The sequence below is a fragment of the Bos mutus genome, chromosome 11, assembly GCF_027580195.1.
Source record: "Bos mutus isolate GX-2022 chromosome 11, NWIPB_WYAK_1.1, whole genome shotgun sequence".
Lineage (NCBI taxonomy): Eukaryota > Metazoa > Chordata > Mammalia > Artiodactyla > Bovidae > Bos > Bos mutus.
In genome coordinates this window covers 92,502,305-92,525,653 of record NC_091627.1, presented here as the reverse complement: position 1 = coordinate 92,525,653, position 23,349 = coordinate 92,502,305, and the positions used below count along the sequence as shown (strand labels likewise).

The following is a 23,349-nucleotide window of genomic DNA, read 5'->3' as shown; positions in this document are numbered from 1 at the left end:
AGCACACTCAGTGCTGACAGTGCTCTTCCTCGTCAGGATCACTTCTAAAATTTGTGATAGTTCTTTTTCTCACTCCCCTAATGCCTGGGGGAACCAGGGTCCCTGCTCACCAGTCTCTATCTGCACCACCCCTTTCTCTAAGCCCTGGCTTAGCACTTCTGCCGCCCAGGTGTAAGCCTCTGTACCAGCCTTCCCTTCACATGCTGGCTAATTCTGCAGGTTCATGTGTTGGCTCATGTAAGCCTGGAGTTCCATCCCTGTAAAATGGGCTCACTGGGAGCCTAAAGCGACCCTTCTCCACCCAGGAACAGAGCCCCAGAGGAGTTTGTGCCGCTGGCCTTGGCCCTGGGAGCACCAGCAAGCTGATCTCAGATGCACTCAGCTCCATCCGCTCCCCTAACTTTACAGGGGCTGCTGACCAACTCCCATCTTCATAAAATTCATCTATTGCCTTTTCTCCTAGACATTCCAGAAGCATTACTTGGCTTTAGACACTTTAGTGTCTGAAGAGAAAATACTCAGCCCCAGGTGAAAAACCTGTCTGAAAGTTCCTACTAAAAAAACAGGTGTCATTCTTAAACTGTCAGAAAGTTAGCCATATTTGAGGAAGTAATGAAATGGCTGTAAATGATGTAAGCTTCACAACAGGCAAACGTGTTTGCAACTGCTGATGTCTGGAGAAGAGAGTTGAGGAGTCAGCTTCGAGGGACCAGCCCCGCAGAAAGTCCAATTAGGGCTGCTTTTCAAGGGGGTGATTGTCCTCAGCGGTGTGGACGCCCCCTCCCCACACCCCTCGGGGAGCAGCGGTGTTAGAAGGCGGTGTTCAGACGGCTGCCTCCGACCCTTCTGACTGCAGAGACCCCTGCTTGAGTTGAATCTGCGGTTTCCACACCCCCTAGATTGCTATTCCAGACCTTCTTCCTGTGAGTGGGGCAAGGGTTCCAGGCCCTATTAGTGGGTCTGTGGTCTCTAGGCAAAGCTTTCATAGCTTCATGAGAGAACAGCGGTGTCTGTGAGATATGCGTTTGGTTAACAAGCTGCAGAGGCCTCTCATAAATTTCAGAGCAACAGGAACTGAAGGGCTTCAAAACTCCAACTGCAGATGGGCTTGGTATGAGGTCTGTTCCGCAAACCAGAGCATTTGATTTTCCAATCAGCACAATCACATGTGCATCAGACCCAATGCATGGAGGAGAGGAGGGCAGGGTCTGGAGCCCAAGGGAGGGGCAGCCTACTCACTCCTCCCTGCCTGGACCCCCCAGGGGCTCCTTGGAGTTTCTATTGGCCTCACCTTTCTTTTCCAAGTGAGGTGGGGTTTTCTGTTTTAAGTGTCTAGACCTTTCCTTCCTTCACTTTGATATTTACTGGAGTTTCCAGAAAGAAGAGAAAGAAAAACTAAGAGGGAGAAAGTAGAGGAGGGTAGAGCAAAAACAAGGACAGAGAAGAGGGGGAAGGGAAACAGAGGGACAGAGGCAGGCTGAAAGACTCCTTCTCTGGGAAGATGCTGGGAGTCGGGGAGTTTCCTTGTATGGCTCATAGTTATGTGTGAAAATGAAGTTGCTCAGTCGTGTCCGACTCTTTGCAACCCCATGGGCCATGGAATTCTCCAGGCCAGAATACTGGAGTGGGTAGCTGTTCCCTTCTCCAGGGGATCTTCCCAACCCAGGGATCAAACCCAGGTCTCCCTCATTGCAGGCGGTTTCTTTACCAGCTGAGCCACAAGGGAAGCCCAGGAATACTGGAGTGGGCAGCCTATCCCTTCTCCAGTGGATCTTCCCGACCCAGGAATCAAACCGGGGTCTCCTGCATTGCAGGTGGATTGTTTACCAACTGAGCTATCAGGGAAGCCCCTCATAGTTATGTAAGTGAAAGAAAGAAAGTGAAGTCGCTCAGTCGTGCCCCACTCTCTGCGACCCCATGGATAGTAGTCTGCACCAAGCTTCTCCGTCCATGGAGTTTTCAAGGCAAGAGGACTGGAGTGGGTTGCCATTTCCTTCTCCAGGGAATCTTCCCAACCCAGGGATCGAACCCAGGTCTCTCACATTGTAGACAGATGCTTTACCATCTGAGCCACCAGGGAAGTCCCATAGTTATGTAAGTCACCAGCAAATCCTCCACCTGATGTGACCGCCCACCCTGCCTGGCCTGGCCAGCAACCAGCATGTAAGGCACACTCAGAAAGCAAAGCCATCTTCTCCCCTCCCAGCCGCGCCCAGAGCCCCTTTTCTCCACAGCATCCCTGGAGCTTGTGTTCGCATCAGTAGGACAGGTCTCGTCTGTGAGCATACCATGCTGCGGTGTTGGGGTTTTCAGTGCAGATTCTAGTGGTACCTGAGGCAAATACCTATAAAAGCCCCAAAACAGGAATAAAATCTCCCCCTGACCTGTAGGGAACTTCGCATGCTGCATAGGGCTTTTAGGTTTCTCAGCCCAGGAGGCTTAGCCAGGCTGCCCCCTGAGGTTGCTGCAAGTGCAGAGGGCCAGGAGGTGGCCCAGCCTCGGACCATGTCTGGTCTCGTCCTCTCCATCCATTTCCCCAGCACAGGTCACACACCCCCAGAACCATTGGACTGGAAACAGGACCCACCCTCACTGCACACATTGAGCTGCTCGGGGTTAAGCACCAGGATGGCACCCGATGCAGACCTTGAACTAAATGCTCACTCTTAAAATGTTTGGGATGTCACGTGAGGTCAAGCTCATGTGACAGAATAGAAATAAAAAGTTTTCATGAGTATGTCTGTGTGTGTGTGTGTGTGTGTGTGCAGGCGCACAGGCAATGTGGGACTGTAGCCCACCAGGCTCCTCTGTCCATGGAATTCTCCAAGCAAGAATACTGGAGTGGATTGTCATTTCCTTCTCCAGGGGATCTTCCCAACCCAGGGATCAACCCGGGGTCTCCTGCATTGCAGGCAGATTCTTTAACAACGACGCCACCAGGCAAGCCCAGTTCTCCCAAAGTGGTGGATTAAGGATGAGTTTTATTCTCGAAAATGTTTTTTATTTTACATTGGCACTTACAAAAGGTTTCCACAGTGATGTATCATTTTTGTAGTCAGGAAAAGGGGGTTTAAAATAAACAATATTTTAGTGATCATGATCATCACCTAGCATCCCTTGATCCCCTCAGCACTGGGGGTTGAGTCAGAACAGTGGGTTGTGGAAGACCAGGAGGCTACCTTCTAAGCATCAGATTCCCCACCTCATCCTGCTCTCTGACTGCAGGGAGCAAACCAGCAGGTGTTCGTCTTCATCACTGTGACAAGGGCAGAGAGTTTCCCCATCGCCTGGGCTCTTTGGCTCTTAGCTGTTGAACAGCAGACGGTGACATTGGCAAGTGTCTCTGCCCTGTCTTCCTGGAAGATGTCGTTCCCCATAACACCTGAAGTCCCCTTCGAAAGCAGCTGTAGAAATTATCCTCTGACCATAGACTTGGGCAAAGCTGACCCTGTCCTGCGTATGCAAAATGGGTGCTGCTGCTGCTGCTGCTAAGTCGCTTCAGTTGTGTCCGACTCTGTGCAGCCCCATAGACGGCAGCTCACCAGGCTCCTCTGTCCCTGGGATTCTCCAGGCAAGAATACTGGAGTGGGTTGCCATTTCCTTCTCCAGTGCATGAAAGTGAAAAGTGAAAGTGAAGTAGCTCAGTCGTGTCCTACTCTTCGAGACGCTATGGACTGTAGCCTACCAGGCTCCTCCATCCATGGGATTTTCCAGGCAAGAGTACTGGAGTGGGTTGCCATTTCCTTCTCCAGCAAAATGGGTGCATTTCTATCTAATGGACTGTATGCATCCTTGCTTAGATGGCCTGGAGGCATGGAACATCAGCACTTGCTCAGGACTCTGATGTGTCTTCATGTGTAACCTGATGCCTGACTTCCTGGTTCTTTTAGACCCCTGCCCTTGTATTCCTTTGTCTGCTCTGCCCTTCCCATTCTCACTGCCAGTCTCTGTCTCTTTCTGTTTCTTCCTCTTTCCCCCACCTCCCTCCTCCGCCCCCCATCTCCATCTCTGTCTCTCCTTCCCTCTGTCCTTTCCGTGTATCTTCTCTCCTCCCCCCGACCCACCCAATAGTCCCTCCCTCCCTCTCCATCTCTCTCTCTCTCTTTCTCTCTCATACATACACACACCTTTCCCACTTGCATCTCCTTTCTGTGGTACCTATTTTTATAAAGCCTCAAGTCATTTAAGAGATGAGGCAAAATATCCATAAATACAGGTTAAACAAGATCGCCACACCGAGTCTCCTCCTGCCCCATCAGCTCTGGGGAGTAGTGTTCCCACAGACAGATTCCAAGTGTTCCTTTTAATATGTTTCTGTTGACCTGACACTTCACCACCAAGACCGTCAGCGGATTCTAGGCTTTAGTATCACAGAGGAGCTTGGAGAGCTGGAAGATGATCGGCTCCAACAAGTGTCCCTTTCAGGAGCCCTGTTGTTTTACTCTTCTGAGAGGCCTCTTGTCTCTCTCCATTGTTTCCTGTGATACTAGCTTGGTTCTGGTGATGAGTGCCCATCAGAATCACCTGGAGGGCAAAAGGTACTGTATGTCAATTCTGTCTCAATAAACCTGACTTTAAAAAAAAATCACTTGGGCTGGGCAGCTTGTCACACAAATTCCTAGGCCCCACCCCAAGGATCCTAATCCCGTAGTCTAGGGTGGGGCCCAGCAACTTGGCTTTCTGACAAGCTGCAGGGATATGAAGCTGTCGGCCCACAGATCACACGTGAAGGAGCCTGGCTGTGAGCCCTGACAAGGGACTCGCAATAGCCACTTGGAGAGGGTTGTCTAAAAGGCCTTTTATAGAGCTTATCAAAAGCCTTTTTCGACATCTAATCAAATTAGATCCACTGGTCTCCAGTCCCTTCTTCTCTCTATATTTGCCCCTTGACGAGTTTAGTGAGCACAGAAGTGCTGGTTATGTGACCTGCAGCAGACACTTTCAGCCTCAACTTATCATCCCAGTGTCTGCTGTCAGCAAGTGGCCAAGCCACTCATGAACCACCTGGGCCCAGGACTTGCAGGTAACTGTAATCAGCCCTCGTGTCCTAGAGGTGACTGCTGGGCAGGGACGTGCTGCGGGCAGGAGCAGGGCTGGCCACCTGTCCTGGGTTGCCACCTTCACCTGGCTTTGGGCTTCTCTGCTGGTCTTCACATGTGAAAATCACTATCTTCAGTGAATGAAAGGCACCCCTGGACTTTTAGTTGCACTGCAGTGAACTTATGGGGAGAGGAGGAGATTATATACTAGAGTGGTCTGGTCACATGTGGGACTCATTAGCATCATGGGATTGTGGATGCTGATAGCAGAAGAGCTAACAGTGAGCACAGTACTTAATACGCTTGGCCTCGCTCAACCTCAGAGCCACCATGAGGCAGAGGACTCGCCGTCTCACAGAGGTGGAAGCTCAGAACGGCATCCAGGCAGCAGAGGTAGGACCCTAATCCATGTCTTTCTGCCTCCTCAGCCCAAGGTCATGACCTCTAAGGGCTCTGCATCAAGGATTCTGATGTTTTTTTTGTTGTTGTTGTTCAATCGCTAAGTCATGTCCAACTCTTTGTGACGCCATGGACTGCAGCACGCCAGGCTTACCTGTCCTTCACTATCTCCTGGAGTTTGTTCAATTTCATGTCCATTGAGGTGGTGACGCTATCTAACCATCTCATCCTCTGCCTCCCCGTTCTCCTTTTGCCTTTCATCTTTCCCAGCATCAGGCTCTTTTCCATTGAATCAGCTCTTCACATCAGGTGGCCAAAGTATTGGAGCTTCAGCGTCAGTCCTTCCAATGAATATTCAGGGTTGATTTTCTTTAGGATTGACTGGTTTATTCTCCTTGTAGTCCAAGAGATTCTCAAGAATCTCCTTCAGCACCATAATTTGAAAGCATCAAAGCTGTGCTTTTTAGGCTCTGTTTTTTCCATTAGAATTACGAGTTTTCCAAAATTGTGATACTTCTAGAAGCAAATCATAAATAGATAGCAACATGAGTTTACTATTTCATGATGGTTGAAAATCTTACAATATGAAATTGGAGTTTAATTCACTCAAAAACACAAGAGCTCATGCACATATATTCCACCCCCCCAAAATATATGAAAACGACCTACTCCCTAAATGCCCAAACATAAATATAAGAGAACCTTTTGAAAGATGCAACAAAAACATCTGTCATGCCATCTTGAAATAGCTACCTACTGTGTCTGAAGGGTTATTTGGACAAAACAGGGCTACTGGAGCCTAATAAATCCCTTTGGGCTGGTCAGTAGGTGACGTGTGGTTCCTTACAGTGCTTCTGAGCAGCCTGAGAAGTCTCATGATGGCCCAAGCTCCTGAGAGTGACAGAGCTCCGAGTGGACCTGACTCTGTTACCTCTCCCTACCGCCACCCTGGCTTTCCCAGCCCTGCCTGTGCTACTCCCAGGTGGACTTGGATGCATTAAGTCATCTTCATGTCATGATCACAACTGATCCCACCACCCCAGAGAGACCCGGCCACCATGTTTCTGTAAATCCTTCCCAGACTTCTTCAGTGTGTTTCTGTGTGTTTGCATAGACTCATACTATATAGACCACACTGGAAATGCACTGCTTCTCTTACAGTTATATATCATGAACATCTTTTTGCATCATAATTCTTAGCATCAACTGAATGGTTAAATAGTACTCTTTTGTAACTTTCTTCAGTTTCTTGCCTTTAAAACAGATTTTTATGGAGGCTGTCTTTTAAAAAAACGATCTCTGTCATTTTCCAAAAGTAAAATTAGGTCATTCTTGGGGAATAGGCTTTAAATAGTAAAATTGCTGTGATATATCTGAATTACACTGAGGCTTTGGGGGAGACTGTTTTGTTTCATACAAAGCTAAGTAAGTAAAGCCCCCTGGAAAGCTCACAAGCAGGTTCTGGACTGGCCGTTAGATAATTCATGAGAGCTGAGGAGGAGATGCTGGTAGGGACTAGAAACCCCAGCCATCCGGGCTCCTTCTCCAGGGGGGTGGGACCTGTGGGATGTCTTGCTGTGCCTTGAATCTGAGCCGAATGTCTTCTCTCTCCCCAGCAGACCCGCCCGTGGCTGCAGCTGTGGTGTCCCATTTTAATGACTGCCCAGATTCCCACAGTCAGTTCTGCTTCCATGGAACCTGCAGGTTTTTGGTGCAGGAGGAGAAGCCAGCGTGTGTGTAAGTGTCCCCTACGGTCTGCAGTGCTGGGGCTGCAGGCATCCCAGCCACCACTTAAAACAGCATTTACCTCCACAAGCCATGCCAGAGCCGCCTGAGAACCCTGGACCCAAACATAATGGAGAATCAGAACAGTGGGCTGAGGGACACCTTGCTTCAACCCTGCTGGCCCCGGCCCAGAGGCACTGAGGCTGGATTCCTAGGACGTGGAGCCTGGGGGTCTGCATTTTTAACAAGCATCTCAGGTGGCTCCTGGGTTCAGCAAAGTCTAAAACTTCCTGGATTCAAGTGAGGTTTTTCCTTTTTTTTTTTTAATTGAAGTAAAGTTGACTTGGGCTTCCCAGGTGGCTCAGTGGTAAAGAACCTGCCTGCTAATGCAGGAGACACCAGAGATGAGGGTTCCATTTCTGGGTGGGGAAGATCCCCTGAAGGAGGGAATGGCAACCCATTCTAGTATTCTTACCTGAAAAATCCCAGGGACAAAGGAGCCTGGTAGGCTACAGTCCGTGGGGTTGCAGAAGAGTCAGATATGACTGAGTGCACCTGAATAGTTGATTCACAGTGTTGTGTTAGTATCAGGCGTGTAGCAAAGCAATTCAGTTATATACTTATATATATAATACATGTATTCTTCTTGAGATTCTTTTCCATGATAGGTTATTATAAGATATTTAATATTGTTCCCTGGGCTATTCAGTACGTCCCTATTATTTACCCATTTTATATATAGTAGTATATATCTGTTAATCCCAAACTCCTAATCTTGAATTCAAGTTTAATTCACTACTTAGAATTTTTGGAGAGCAAGACACTGGGTTGGATCCCTCTGAGTGGCCAGTATCTCTGAGATGAAGTCTGTGTCCTCCAGCATCTTTACCGCACAGCTAATAAAGTAAGCCAGAAGGGCACACAAAGGGTTGGTATGCCTGATTGGCAACAGGACAGAACAACTTGGGAACAAAGATGGGCATAGCAGGCCCAGCATGAGGCGGGGCGGGGGTGGAGGGGTGGGGGGCGGGGTGCAGGGAGGCTTGCTTCTTAAAATATAGCTGAGCCCACCCACACCCACTGAATCAGAATCTCTAGGAATGGGACCCAGGAGTCACATTAGTTAAAAGCCACCAGTGATTGCAATCAGAGAAGGCAATGGCACCCCACTCCAGTACTCTTGCCTGGAAAATCGCATGGATGGAGGAGCCTGGAAGGCTGCAGTCCATGGGGTCTCTGAGGGTCGGACATGAGCGACTTCACTTTCACTTTTCACTTTCATGCATTGGAGAAGGAAATGGCAGCCCACTCCAGTGTTCTTGCCTGGAGAATCCCAGGGACGGGGGAGCCTGGTGGGCTGCCTTCTATGGGGTCACACAGAGTCAGACATGACTGAAGTGACTTAGCAGCAGCAGCAGTGATTGCAGTGGTCAGCCCAACTGGGCAAGAAAGGCACATAAGTAAAGGCTTCTAGAGCAGGTGTTGGACTTAGGCTGACGGGGAAAGCAGAGAAGTTACTCCAGGCCTGGACACTCATGCATCCCAACCCTTTGCATGCACTTCCAGCTTATTTTATTAGCTGTACTATACTGTTATGGGTCAGTGTGGCCACAGTAGGGAGGAGACAAACCTGCAGGTGAGTTGGAGGCCAGGGCCTGTTGGAAGTGAGCCTTTATTCTCTAGCCAGTGGGAGCCATCAGTTTGGGAAAGGGATGTTTCAAGAAAGTTAACCTGTACATGGGGGAATACTGTAAGTTGGCCCTGTACTCAGCCTTGGCACTGTGGACATTTGGGGCTGGGTAACCCTTTGTTGTGTGGGCATGCCTGTGTGGCTGAAGGATGTTAGCATCCCTGGCCTCTACCCCCCAGGTGCCAGTACAACTTCCCCCAACAGTCGTGGCAATCAAAAATGTCTCCAGCCATTACCAAATGTACCCTGGGGTGGGGGGCTTTGTGGAGGAGGCAAAATTGTCCTTCACCCCTTTAAGAACCATCCATCTCTACGAAAATGCCATTTTTATAGGTGGAAAATGGAAGTCAGCAATTTCATATGATCCAACCTAATAGTACCAGTGTGTGTGCTAAGTCACTTTAGTCATGTCCAACTCTTTGTGACCCTATGGACCATGGCCTGCCAGGCTCCTCTGTCCATGGGGATTCTCCAGGCAAGAATACTGGAGTAGCTTGTCATGCCCTCCTCCAGGGGATCTTCCCAACCTGGGGGATCAAACACACATCTCTGGCATTGGCAGGTGGGTTCTTTACCACCAGTGCCGCCTGGGAAGCCACTGGTACTGGTAAATAATACTAAATGTTAATAAAAAGCCAGTGTTTATTGAGCTTTGCTTCATGCCAGTCACTGTTCTAAGCACGATCCACATGTTAACTCATATAATTCTCATGATGACCCGAGGGCATGGAGAGGTTGTGCCCTGATCACAGAGGAGAGTGCACATTCAGACCTGGCTGGTCTGACTCCTAAAGCTGCTTTCTTATCCACGATGCTGAAGGATATCAGGAGTAGCCAAGGGGACTCGGAGAGCCTGCCACAGTAAGGGGTGGTGGGTAGGACTCTCCTTTTCCTGAGGTGCAGCTATGTGAGACTGTGCAGTGGCCCCTGGGGGTGCCTCTGGGCCTCACTTGGAGGGGCACACTGGCCACCTTCCTCCAGGAGAACTGGATAAAGCCCCAGGTCACATCTGCAGAGCCAAGAGCCCTCCTGCCCACCCCATAAATACAAAGCACACTGATGACAAGAGTCACTGTCATTCATGATTACCACTCTTATGAAAATACACATGGGAACCTTGGGGACTGATAGGATTGTTTTTGTTACTTGCCTGATCATTGTGGAAAAACACTGGCCCTGAAGGAAGCGCGACTTTTTAGCCCAGATCTCAGGAAGTCTCCAGTGCAGCAGGTGGAGGGTCTTCTTCCTTCCAGTCACGTCTAGTGACAAGACCTCAGGCTACCCCCGGCTATGCGATGAGGGTCTTCTTTGGAGAGAGAGGACAGTTCTGGCCAAAATTGTGTCAGAAGGTTAGTGTTTCCAGCAGATCAGGGGCTGTTCTAAAGGTTGAGAGCTGGCAGCCTTAAGCCTGGGTCAGCAGAGACCCAGAGCGATAACCCGACCTGTGGCTGAGCCCCATTGGCTGGTGGAAGCCTTCTGAGAGTGGGGCGTGGGGGGCGCTCTTGTTCTCCTCAGTCTGGGTGCCAAGCTCTGCTTTTGGCTCAAGGAGATCATTGTCCATCACATTTACACGCCATCAATGTTGGTTTTCTGGACAGCTGGCCGCCTCTCTCCCCACTCACACTGTAACTATTACTATAAATGATAATAGTGAGCTCTGGGTAAAAACTGTGGCTGTGTGCCAGCCCCAGCTCCGCATACAGTGACGCATGCCGTTCTCTCATCCTTCCTCTCAAGTAGAGATTCTCGCCCTTATTGTGTAAATCAGAAGACTAAAGCTCAGAGAAATTAGGCAACTTGCCCAGAGTCCCGGAGCCCATATACAGTGGAGCTGGGATTCAGTCCCATCAGTTCTAGCCCCCCAAACCCATGTTCTGTTTTGTTGCCCCGGAGGGCACTCTTTCTGCCTCAGCCTCACAGAGTTCGCCTCAAAAAGCTAAGCTTTTGTTTCCAGGAAAGGTATTGGCACTGCCCCTTTGCAGGCAAACCTTCCTCCAGGGGAACGTCAGGGTCATTCCCAACCTTGTTGCCCTGAGCACAGACTCTCAAGGATTCCTTCCTCTGGGTCAAGGGCAGAGTCTATAGAATCCACTTTTGCAGTTTGGGGAAGCTGACCGTCTCTGGGGAGGCATGGCCATGCAAGATTTTACCTCGTCTTTACCTCAGTTTCCCCATTGGGTCTTGGCGCGCAGACGTGTTTCATGTAGCGGTAGATGAACCTGAATTATTCTTTGGTGGTTTTAATTAATTGCTTGCATTTTGGAAGTCAGGTTTACAACTCCAAGCAGATACCCAGCTTCTCTGGAGCACAGCCTGCCCTCTCCAGTTCCCCAGTTTCTACCTCTGCCCACTGCTCCCTGACACGGAAGCTGCGGCCAGTCCATCATCCTGTCGCCCTTCTTTTCTGCTCATAACTGCCAGCTTTGATCATTTCTGTCGCGACATGAGCCTCTAAGCTCGGTGAGGGCAGGACCATACCTTATACCTTTTTGTACTTTCAGTACTTAGAAGAGTGTTCTAATTCATTCATTGCCACTAGATCAGAAATTCTGTGTCTGTGCAGAGAAAGCAAAGCCTGCTGTTCCTGCTCTTAAGAACTGCCCTAGCTCTGGGGGAACTGACACACTCATCCTATCAGTAAAACTCACAAACCTTGAGGTTAAGGGCATGTCAGTCATGGATTTACAAGGAAAACCCACAGGGGCCAAAGATTATAGTCTGAAAAGAGGGAGTTCTTTCTAAAATACTGTAGGCTCTTAAGCTTTGTTTTCCATAAGAACACTAGTCTTTGGGTCTCCAGAGTTAAAATGGCATCTCACACTAAAATATGAAATTAAGAAAAAAAGTTAAATAACTAGTCAGAAATTGCCAAAGGTAGTGAACATCATCCTGAAATATTTATGCTCCACATGAACCCTAGATTGCATTTTTTGGTCTCTCTTTAATAAATCCCTGCTAGGCACCAACCACTTTAGAAAACAAATACGCGAAGAATTTCCAAAGGCAGTTAGTAAAACCAGAGAAATGCAAGGTTAGGACTCAAGCACCATTTTTTTCCCCTGAGGCAATTTCTGCAAAGTGTTGGTCTGCTGCTTGCAGGAACCTTCAAACAAAGGAAAACAGTTGAAGAAAGCCACCCAGGTGACAGGTTTTCAGGGTTCCAGTGTTGGGAGCCCGTGGCAATTTGCTGAAGTGTCTCACAGCCCAAATTGCCCCTCGGTGACTGAACTCCCTGACTTTCCCACAGCAAAGTGTGAAAGCACATTGCTGTCGGCCAAGGAAAATATTCCACCTGGCTCTGGCCACAGAGCCATCCACTGGGATCTGAACAGTCGAACACCCAGAGAGGGGTGACCGCCTTCAGTAAGCCTGCAGGCTGCCCGTGCAAACGGGAACATGCCTCCCGAGAGACCGGGGTTGGGGGCGGTTTTCCTGCTGGTGCTTAAGCCACTTCATGTAGATCTTTCACCTCAACAACCAGCAGGTGGTGGGGTTCGGTGGGGTTTGGTGGAGAAGTTAGGACATCACCCAACCACAGATCTTGAGGAAGTGCACGCCTTCTCTCTGCCCTCACCGGAAGCAGATACTGAGGGTCACACAGCAGTTAAAGGCATAAATTTCAAGGTCAGACAGACCCAAGTGACCTAGCACCATTAAGCCTCGGTTTCTTTGTGTATACCTGTGGCGGATTCATTTTGATATTTGGCAAAACTAATACAATTTTGTAAAGTTTAAAAATAAAATAAAATTTAAAATTAAAAAAAAAAAAATGGGGAGATGAGTATTTCTCAGGATTGTAAGGAGGCCCCAGTGACCATAACACATGTAGAGTTTTTGCTGTCCAAGATAGGAGCCACTAGCCATGTGAGGCTATTTAACTTATTTAATTAAAATTTCATCTTTCAGTCTCGCTAGCCACATTTCAGGAACTTAGTACTTCTGGGCAGCGAGTGGCTACTATATTAGATGCCACACATACAGACACTATTTGCATCATCACAGAAAGTTATTTTTAAATTTATTGTTTATTGAAGTAGAGTTGACTTATAGTATTGTGTTAATTTCTGCTATACAGCAGAGTAGCAGTTATATACATGTTTGTATTCTTTTTATATTCTTTTCCATTATGGTTTATCCCAGGATATTGGATAGAGCTCCCTGTGCTATACAGTAGGACTTGTCTGTCTATTCTTTGTGTAATAGTTTGCCTCTACTAACCCCAAACTCCCAGTCCATCCCTCTCCCACCCGCTGATCTTTGGCAACAGACAAGTCTGTTCTGTCTCTGAGTCTGTTACTGTTTTGTAGATAAATTCATTTGTGTCGTATTTTAGATTCCACATATAAGGGATATCATATGGTATTTGCCTTTTCTCCTTCTGACTTACTTCACTTAGTATGATAACCTCTAGTTGCATCCATGTTCCTGCAAATGACTTATTTATTTCTTTGTTATGGCTGAGTAGTGTTCTGTTGTATATATGTGCCACATCTTCATCTGTTCATCTGTTGAATTACTACATAAGATGCTGTTAGAGCATCGGAGAACATTCAAGCCCAGTTCCCAGCAGAGTATAAGAGCAGCCTTCATCAGCACCATCACCATTGTGATCAGTACATTGTTAACCATGACCACAGCTGAAGGATTCAGGTCCTGCTGAAGGGACAGTGAAAGTCAAGTAGACCATGTGCCATGAGGAAGCCCCTACCCCTCCAGTACACTCCTCCCCAAGTGCCCCAAGCAGAGAGGCTATAGGTCATGGCAAATCTTGTTCTTGAGGCCAAGAATGTGTGCTTAGTCACTCAGCCGTGTCCAACTGTTTGCGACCCCTTGGACTGTAGCCCGCCAGGCTTCTCTGTCCATGGGGATTCTCCAGGCAAGAACACTGGAGTGGTTTGCCATGCCCTCCTCCAGGGGATCTTCCCAACCCAGGGATGGAACCCAGGTCTCCTACATTGCAGGTGGATTCTTTGCCATCTGAGACACCAGGGAAGCCCATGAATACTGGAGTGGGTAGCCTATCCCTTCTCCAGGGGATCTTCCCAACCCAATAATCAAACCAGGGTCTCCTGCATTGCAAGAGGATTCTTTACCAGCTGAGCTAGCAGGGAAACCCCAAGGCCAAGGATGGGTAAACCCAGTACAAGTGTCCTGCGGCTCAGTGTCCCCACTCCTACCGCAACCCTGTGGATTTTCTCCACGGTTAAGGCAAGTTGGTATAAATATTTTTCTAAAACCTTAGTCCCTAACTGTTGGTCAACTTTGTCCTTGGCCCCCATATTAAAGACTTTATCTTAGGGTCCATGCCAAAAGCCTTGACTGAAATTCAGAACACTAGCCTCCAGCCAGAGAGTACATCATTGTTTATGAAGACAGTGTCTCTCAAGAGCCTTTAAAATGCTCTCTTTCTTTTATTTACATTTTTAGCACTCATACAGCCCTTCCTTTGTGTCAGGCACTTCACAAGATGTTAACTCGTTTAATGCTCATAACTCTATGAGGTAAGTTTTGTTACTCTGTGTTTTACTGACACAGAATCAGTGGCACAGAGAGGTTAAGTAACTTGCTCAAGGTCACACAGGCATTAAGTGGGGAATGGGATTCAAACCCATGACAATTTGGCTCCAAGTCTATATACCATGCTGTGCCCACTTATGGGATCCTATCCTGAGGAAGTAATCTCAAACGCAAGCAAAGTGTGTACACAAAGATAAGCCATTGGCATTATGAAATCAAAATTGGATGCAGTCTAAATGGTAAGGGTTCAGTGAAGCAAACTCTGTATAAATTACTTTACAACCATTTCAAACAACTCCTGCATGTTTCTAATGACATAGTAAAATGGTAAAGAGATGTCAAATGAAAAATTGATACAAAATAATATTTTTAAAAAATCTTAACTATGTTAAGAAAACTATATAGAAAAAGTACTTACTTGTCAGACTTTGAGGTGGTCGGATGTGCAGTAATATGGACTTTCTTTTTCTCTCCACTCTCTTATAATTTATGTACCTTCCAATTTGCTTAGAACCATTATTTTTCTAATTAGAGGATATTTTCCTTAAGAAGAAAAAAAATTGTAAGAACACAGCTTACATGCATTATCACCATTTCTTTAAAATTTTGAAAGGCATTGTGAACCAGGTGCAAAGGGGACTTAGGGGGAAAAACTGGGCAACTGGACAGGGCTAGAAATGGCACCCCACTCCAGTACTCCTGCCTGGAAAATCCCATGGATGGAGGAGCCTGGTAGGCTGCAGTCCATGGGGTCGCTAAGAGTTGGACACGACTGAGCGACTTGACTTTCACTTTTCACTTTAATGCATTGGAGAAGGAAATGGCAACCCACTCCAGTGTTCTTGCCTGGAGAATCCCAGGGACGGGGGAGCCTGGTGGGCTGCCATCTATGGGGTCGCACGGAGTCAGACACGACTGAAGCGACTTAGCAGAAGATCTGAAAGCCTTGAGCAGAGGAGAAAGAGAGGCATATTGTTCATCATTTAATTATTGTCGTTTGCTCCTAAGAAAGCACCAAAGCCACCTCCAGACTGAATCAGCACACAGCAGAGAAGGTCCCAGGGACCCCCTGGTTGGAGCACATTGCCCCTCATCTTCAGCCACCATGGCTTCTCAGCTCAGACAGGATCCTTGCCCCTCCTGTGCTGCACTTTGCCCTGTCTTTTTTGGGGCATTACTTTCTTTTCGGTTCTTATTTGGGGAAAACAGCCTGTATATGATTCCAGAGGCTCATTTTCAAAATTATGAAGACAAACTCAGCATTCCTTGTGTTTGACAATACCCACTCTCAACAGATGAAATTGAATAATCAAATGGTATAAAAAAATGTTCAGGCTTACACATTTGCCATTCCCCGTGGTGACAGAATAATTCCTATTTTATTCAGATTCCTTTCTTAAACAGAGGTGCCGCATCTTGGGTTTCTCCTGCACCTGAATGAGAAGACCCATTGTACAGCTCCCACCCTGAGGAAATGCCCAGAGAGAGAGGAAGAGGGGAGAGGGGGAAAGGGGCAGACTTTGGAGTGTTGCTCTCGAGTCTATAGCTTAAATGACCGTTCTGCCTCAGTGGTTCTCAGGCCTGGCCACACATTAGAGTCACTTGGGTGCCCAGACCAATTGGTCAGGGGCATCTCCAAGGGTGTGGCCATGGCCTTGGCATTTTTCAAAGCTTCCCAGGTGATTCTGATGTGCAGCCAGGTGGGATCTGGTGCCTACCTGAGGTCGAGACAGCAGCTGAGTCAAGCGTGAGTCATTTGTGACCAGGTGAGGTGATGCTTCCCCTCACTGTGTGATTTATGCTACAATAATTGGCATAATTAAGCCTAATATTAGTAGAAGCTTAGGAAATTTTAAAAAAATGTTTGTCACCAAACCTTTTCTTGCCCCCCCCTCCCCAGTAAAGAGCAACTGAGAAGGCTGCCTATATTCCAAATGAGTGATGGGGAAAAAAAAGGACCTCTGTCCATCCCCAAACCAGCAAGTCTAAATTGCCTTAGAAAGTCTAACCCTGGCTGCCCAATGGAATCATCTGGGAGCTTTAAAAATACTGATGCCAGTCCTTACTCCCAGGGACTCTGACTTAGTTGGTCTGGGGTGTGGCCTGGACATCAAGATTTTTTTTTTTTCCAAGCTCCCCAGGCCATTCCAATGTGCAGCTAGAGTTGATTTCACTGGTCAGCCTTCATGGTGGCTTTCAACTTTGGCTTCATCAGAATACCTTCAGCCTTTTCTTTAAGACACCCAGGCCCTGTTTTCAGAGGCTTTGATCTTTGAGGTCCTGGGAAGAGCTCGAGTATCTAGGCCACAGGCTATTCTGCCTCCCACTGCAGTTGGGCTGCTTGGTGCTAAGACTCGCCACTCTAAGAGCTCACCTAGGCCGTGACCTAGAGTCTCATGTACTGGGTTGGCCAAAAGGTCTTACAGAAAAATCCAAATGAACTTTTTTGCCAACCCAATATTTGGCAACAACTCATGTAATTCTTGTGCCTCACCAGGGAAGGTTTCATTCATAAACACGCTGAGCACCCTATTTCAATGAGACTGGGGTTTGAATGTTTGCAGCTGTGACCCTAAGGGGACAAAGAGGCTCAGACCTCCACTGGAGCAGTTCTGAAGCAAGGCTGGTTGTGAAGGGCCCAGCACTCACATGTTAGGAAGAACAAGAAAGTCAGCAAAGTGTGACTCAGTCTGGGGGCTGTCTTTCCTGATGAGTTAAGATGGCATTGTTTGGGGGCATCTTTGCAATTTGCTATACCCACAGCAGAAAGACCTCTTTACAGGGCAGTCAGCAGCCCATCTTCCCTTTTGCTATGTGGTTTGTGAGTTTGCCATTGAATCAATATCCCAGAGTATCTTCCAAATCAATTTGCATTACACCAGAAAGGTCTCCTTCACAGTTAAGATCCTTAGTTTTTAAACTCTAGAATCCACTCCCCACCCTCTTTCCCCATGCAGTTGTTATTGTTGGGATTAACAGAGATGATTCATGTAGGAGTTTAGCATAGCCTTCAATAAGCTAATGTTGTAATTAGCACTAGGCTCCCACTCTTTTATTTAAATAGGATTTCTTGGAGTCCCCAGCATTGATTTGTTAGTTCATAGGGTTTCCAGCAGAGAAGGCAGTGGCAACCCACTCCAGTACTCTTGCCTGGAAAATCCCATGGATGGAGGAGCCTGGTGGGCTGCAGTCCATGGGGTCACTAGGAGTCAGACACGACTGAGTGACTTCACTTTCACTTTTCACTTTCATGCATTGGAGAAGGAGATGGCAACCCACTCCAGTGTTCTTGCCTGGAGAATCCCAGGGACGGGGGAGCCTGGTGGGCTGCCATCTATGGGGTCGCACAGAGTCAGACACGACTGGAGTGACTTAGCAGCAGCAGCAGCAGCAGCAGCAGCAGCAGGGTTTCCAGAACTAAGCAGTTGAGGCAATTGAGGAGATGTTTGAATCCTCCTTTCCACAGCCTGTGGATTAAAGGAGTTTAAGCTGGGTGAAATTGCCTCTCCTATGGCCTGGATCTTTATAATGGCTGTGCAAATTGTCATCACACTCTCCTCCCTAGGAGGAAACAACACCAACACCCAACTACAGAGACGTCTCATTGACTTGGCCACAATTCCTGGTTAGACATCTAACAAAGCCCAGGCTCCCCAACCCTCTTCTGTTCAGTGGTTCACCAGAAATTTTGTAGAGCTCGGTCTTGCCTGTAGGAGCCTAGATGCTGGCTTCCAGTGAAGCTGGCAGGAAGGGCAGTCACAGAGGTGGGCATAGTCCTGAGGGCCTTTAGGGAAAGACAGGCTATAGAGATCCATGGAAAGAGCTTTGGAAAATGGATGGATGGATGAATGAATGAGTCTTCAAATTATATCTTCTTGGAGAATGTGGTCTTTGAGATGGAGTTTGAGGAAGGAAGTGAGGAATAATGTTGCAGGCAGAGAAGGTAGCAGTAGCTGAGATGGACAAGGGGAAGGTAATCATTCATTCACTCATTCATTCACAAACAGGTGTGTGTCCTGAGTGTCTATGTGCTGGCACTAGTTTAGTTGACACTGGGGGGTGGAGGACTGATGGGTTGGCTGAAATCTAAGTGACAGAAGATAAAGTAGAGGGGGTAGATCAGGGTCCTGCAGATATGGGGTGTTGGATGCTAAATGAAAGGAGGAGGAAGCCCACAACCCGGGTGAGAGCCATCAGGGTGCAGAGTGAAAACTCACAATAGCTGGAGGTGGCACCCTTTGCAAGATTCTCTGTAGACACTCACAGCTTCATTTGTGCATTACCTGTGCCTGCTGTTTATCGCCTCTCAGTCTCAAGTTCAGTCCACACTTTAGCTTTCTCCTGGTGGGAAGGGACCAGTGCCTTTGTTTTCTCCCCTGTGTACAGGGTGAGCTGTTTCCTGACTTTGGCCTTCACGTGATCCTGTTATTAAAAACCAAAAAAAAAAAAAAAAAACTTGCCCCTGTTTCATAATCCCCACCCCCCAGTCATCTCCCTCCTAGCCTGAGCCTGTGAGAGTCTGTGCTGTTATTCACACACCCATGGTCCAGATCCTTTTTCAAGCAAAGACTTCTTGCCAGAGCTCCCGCATCTTCCTCCTCCCCAGAGCCTGCTCCCTCCTTAGGTCTGCGGAGAACCCTGCATTGTTGGCCCTAGAACCTCAAGTCTCCTTTACTGTTTTAAGATCAAGAGCTTAATCTGCAGTGTTTTTATCCCAATCCTGGATAGTATACAGGGGCAGCAGCTGCTGAGTGAGCCGGAACCCAGACCCTGGGGTCCACAGATCTGGGAATATGTTTCTCTCTCTTCCTTGGCAGAGTCTGGCTCTTTGCAACCCTATGTAGCCCACTAGGTTCCTCTGTCCAAGGAATTCTCCAGGCAAGAATACTGGAGTGAGTGGCCATTCCCTTCTCCAGGAGATCTCTTTGACCCAAGGATTGAACCAGGATCTCCCACATTGCAGGCAGATTCTTTACCTCCTGAGCCTCCCTGGCATGGTGGTCACAAGCAAATGACTTGACTTTTCTGTGCAAACTAAATGAGAAAACATGGGTCAAATGTAAATTAATCTTTAACTGAAAGCAAGTACCTGAATTCAAACTAAAAATGCCTTTAAATGAGGTACATAACGATTGAGCTTTGGAATAAAGAGCACCAGTGGGAAACTTTACCATTAAGCAGTCTTAGAGACTGAAGCTGTATGCTCCAGTATCCCAGGCTGTGGCCTTAGGCAGCCATTTTTGCAACATCTCCTGTTTGCCTTAATTTTAAACCCATACAGTACTTGTTCTTTTAACATTAAAATGATTAAGATTTTGTTAACATGGAGCAAAAGCTATCCTCCAGGAAATACCCTGTATTTATCCTGTGACTCCTGGCATCTGGGGTCTGGAAGCCCCCAGATTAAGGGAATCACAAATGTAAGACCCCTGGGGCTTTTCAGGCCCTACAATTACGAGACAGTGCTGCTGGTTCTACTCCAGTACATGCCCCTGTGCGCTGGATCACCTGGTAAATGCTTGCAGGACTAATTAACCCTGACAAAGAATATAAAAATCAAGCCAGTCTTTGTCTCCTGATGGAGACACTCTCATCACTGGGAATTCTGAATACACACATTTAGTTTAAAAATAACCTGGTTTTTTATGAACTGCCAAAATGAGCTTCACGTCCTAGACACATTTGCTGCCTTCCTCACTCCCCCAGGATCTGGCATAGTAACCATGATAACAGAGTGCTTCAGCAGCACCTTGCCTCCGCAGATAAGCTGATGAGTTACCTCGTTCTCCAAGCAAGAGAAGCCTATGCAGGGGAGTCGGGGCGATTTTACCGACACCTTTGCCTCCAATAGCCAGGGCTGGAGGGGCCCCTTTGGGCTTTTTTGTAGGGCTTGGGTCTCTCCAGTCCAGTCCTCCTGGGGAGTACGGCGAATGAGACCTCTGCCCGGAGAGCGTGCTGATGTCCCTGTCTTCCTCAGCTGCCACTCTGGGTACGTCGGTGCACGCTGTGAACACGCAGACCTCCTGGCCGTGGTGGCTGCCAGCCAGAAGAAGCAGGCCATCACCGCCTTGGTGGTGGTCTCCATCGTGGCCCTGGCTGTCCTCATCATCACATGTGTGCTGATACAGTAAGTCTTCACTGCCCCCAAGGCCGGGTCCCCCACCTGCCTGCCTTCCCGGGGCTATCTGCAGCGCTCCCAGATAGCAGGGCCACCTCGGCAGTTTACCACTGTGATGTCTGATTGGTGTTAACAAAGCGAAGAAGGATTTTGGTGAAAGCTGAGCGGTATGAAGGGCACACAGCCTGGGAGATCTCCAGCAAGTGGGCCTTGACTGGAAGCAGAGCCAAAGGCTTGGAGTCTTCACCATTGTGGTAGGGGTGTGCAGGGGTTCCAGAGGGAACTGGAAAGGCTCCAAGCCTCCTGTGTGCAGTTAACAGCCACACTTCCCCTCTGCAAATCCTAAAGCCACTGTTGCTGTTACTCCCTCTGCTCTTCCTCCAGACCTCAGTTGCTGCCTGGCATCTTCCAGGAAGCCTTCCTGAGCCCCTTTCCGGGTGTTCTTAGCCTCATTTGCTTGCCTATATCTCCCAATTGGATTGCTCTGCAAAGGGACAGACCCGAGGGTTGTATTTCCAGTATTGGGCCAGAATACTGGCCCAATATTCCCTGGAAATATGGGTAGCAGGTGCTCTGAGAGGATGAGTTTGCCATGACCAGAGAGTGTTAGTCTTAAGAAAAAGATCTGAAGCCATGGAGTTGCTTGGCTTATTCTTTCATTCCTTCCGTGGGTCCATACAGTGTACCTACAGTCCCTGCTTTACTGCTTGCTGGCTGCTCCTGATGGATGACCCCGTCCTGAACCCACGCAGCCCTGCCAGCCTGAAGTGGTTGTTTTGGCCCAGTCCTGACAGTGGTTCTAAGTGACCCAACTGCTGCTTTATGGAGCAAACAGCTGGGCCACCGGGGTGGGGATGGGGGCTGCGGAATGACTGGTCCCCTCTGTCAACTGGAGCCTATTTGGCCAACCCAGAGAGGAGCGGCCACATAGAGCTGGTCTTTTGGGGGTGGCCAACAGATCCTTCCGCAAGTGGCCCCAAAGGCTACCTCCTTGCAAAGCCCTCAGCCCTGTGCTGTGATTGTCCCTCTGGAAGCTCCAGGGGAAGGATAGGTAGAGCCCGGAGCTGCCCAGCAGGCCCCTCCGGCAGCCACTGCCCCAGCTGGGCACTCCTGCCAGGCTCCTACCCAGCCCATGTTCTCTGCACCTTTGCAGCTGCTGCGAGGTCCGAAAACACTGTGAGTGGTGCCGGGCGCTCATCTGCCGGCATGAGAAGCCCAGTGCCCTCCTGAAGGGAAGGACTGCTTGCTGCCACTCAGAAACAGGTAAGGAGGCTGCCTCGAGGGAGGACTTTTCCCTCGGGAGACACTGTTGGGTAGAGGAAAGGACCGCCTGTTTCAAGTCAGGGCAGAAGTTCTTGGAGGGTGAAGCAGAAAGAAGGGAGAAAAAGAAGAGGACATTTATCCTACCAAGTCAGATTCAGTTTATTCCAATGTGTCTTTTCCTCAGAAGGTGGCTCTGTTATCCTTACCTGTGACTGTGTGACCTTTAACAAGTAACTTAACATCTCTGAGCCTTGGTTTTCTCATTAAAAAGATGTCGTGCAAATTAAATAAGTACTGAGATGAAGAACCTGGTGTATCACAGACTGGAGACACACAACAGATGTTCTTTCTCTTTCTCTTGAGAAATCATCTTCCCTTTCCCAGCAGTGAAATGATAGATGCGGCTTCCAAAAGGTCTTGAAGGACTCTGAACTCTTAGAATCTTGTGATCATCATTCAGCTTACCATTGTTCCATGAATATTTTCTCCAACATCCGTGAAAAAGATTGGACATCTGGCTAGGATGCCAGACTCACATCTCCAGAGCCTTCTCCAAGCATCCCTAGCTCCGGGCTCCTGGAGTCAAATAGCAAATTAATCCAGACAGGCTCTGAAAAGTCACACATGAGTGAGTTTCTGGAATGCTTGTTTGACCAAAAAGACTGTCATAAACTTAGCGTTCCTTTTTAGGAAGTGGTTCGTCAAGAGACAGTCACCCCAGCCTCATCCACCTGAGGGTGGCTTCTCTACTAAATAGTCAGCTCAAGGTTGTGTGGAAAGGGCAGGGAGAAAGTGCCTGCTGCGCTCCTTAGGCCTCCTGGTGGTCTGACCTGGAGGGAACTGAAGGCAAGGGGCCGCTGTTACTTGATCTTCATTTCAAGAGCCATAGTAATTGTGCATGAGCGGTTCGTTTGGTTTAGGAATGTGCTAATTCATTGATCCTCGAAGTAGTCTTGAAGAGGGTGTGGGTAAACTGAGTCTGCCAAAGACCTGTGTGGAAGGTCTGAGTCCCTGGGGGAGCTAGGATGAGACCCAGGGCCTCTGAAGTCCCCACTCCCGTTTCCTCCACTACCTCGCGGTACCATGCATTGAGCTAATGAAGATAAACATTTTTGTTTGGTCTTTTAACACCAATAGAAAAAAATTGTGTATGGCTTTTTAAGAAAATTGATAGTATTTTTGTACCCTCAGTCTGCACCTTGGCAGAGTCATTTAGGGTGGAGTAAATTTCTTGTTAATGTCACTTCTTCTCTACCTACATTTTGAGAGAATGTTGGCTTTAAACCCAGCAATGGGTCTGACCTTGCAGAGATGGCCAAGGCTAAAGCCCCTCTTCTTAAGACAATGGGTACGCTCCACCTCCAGGGAACCCGGGAGAGACCAGTGCAGGAAGATGTCCAGGCTGGACTGGACTCCGGAGCTGCTGGGGACTGGGTGCACCCTGCTTCCCCATGACAGGCACAGAGGATACCCTCAGGACCCTGCTGCTGCTGCTGCTAAGTCGCTTCAGTCGTGTCCGACTCCGTGCGACCCATAGACGGCAGCCCACCAGGCTTCCCGTCCCTGGGATTCTCCAGGCAAGAACACTGGAGTGGGTT

At 48.3% G+C, this 23,349-nt stretch overlaps 1 protein-coding gene across 4 annotated transcripts in view; it reads left to right on the top strand.

Annotated features, from left to right (window-relative positions):
• Window positions 1-23,349, top strand: part of TGFA (transforming growth factor alpha) — a 118,745-nt gene that overhangs the window by 90,714 nt on the left and 4,682 nt on the right. For 2 of the 4 annotated variants that reach the window (XR_011466118.1, XM_005904301.3), the window contains exons 3-5: window positions 7,055-7,175; window positions 20,348-20,497; window positions 21,642-21,751. Coding sequence is in view for 3 of the 4 variants with exons in the window: in XM_005904301.3 (XP_005904363.2) it covers window positions 7,055-7,175; window positions 20,348-20,497; window positions 21,642-21,751 (381 nt within the window). In the remaining variant the exon portion in view is untranslated. The remainder of the gene's footprint in view (window positions 1-7,054; window positions 7,176-20,347; window positions 20,498-21,641; window positions 21,752-23,349) is intronic. The other 2 variants (XM_070379776.1, XM_005904302.3) reach the window with 1 other exon arrangement.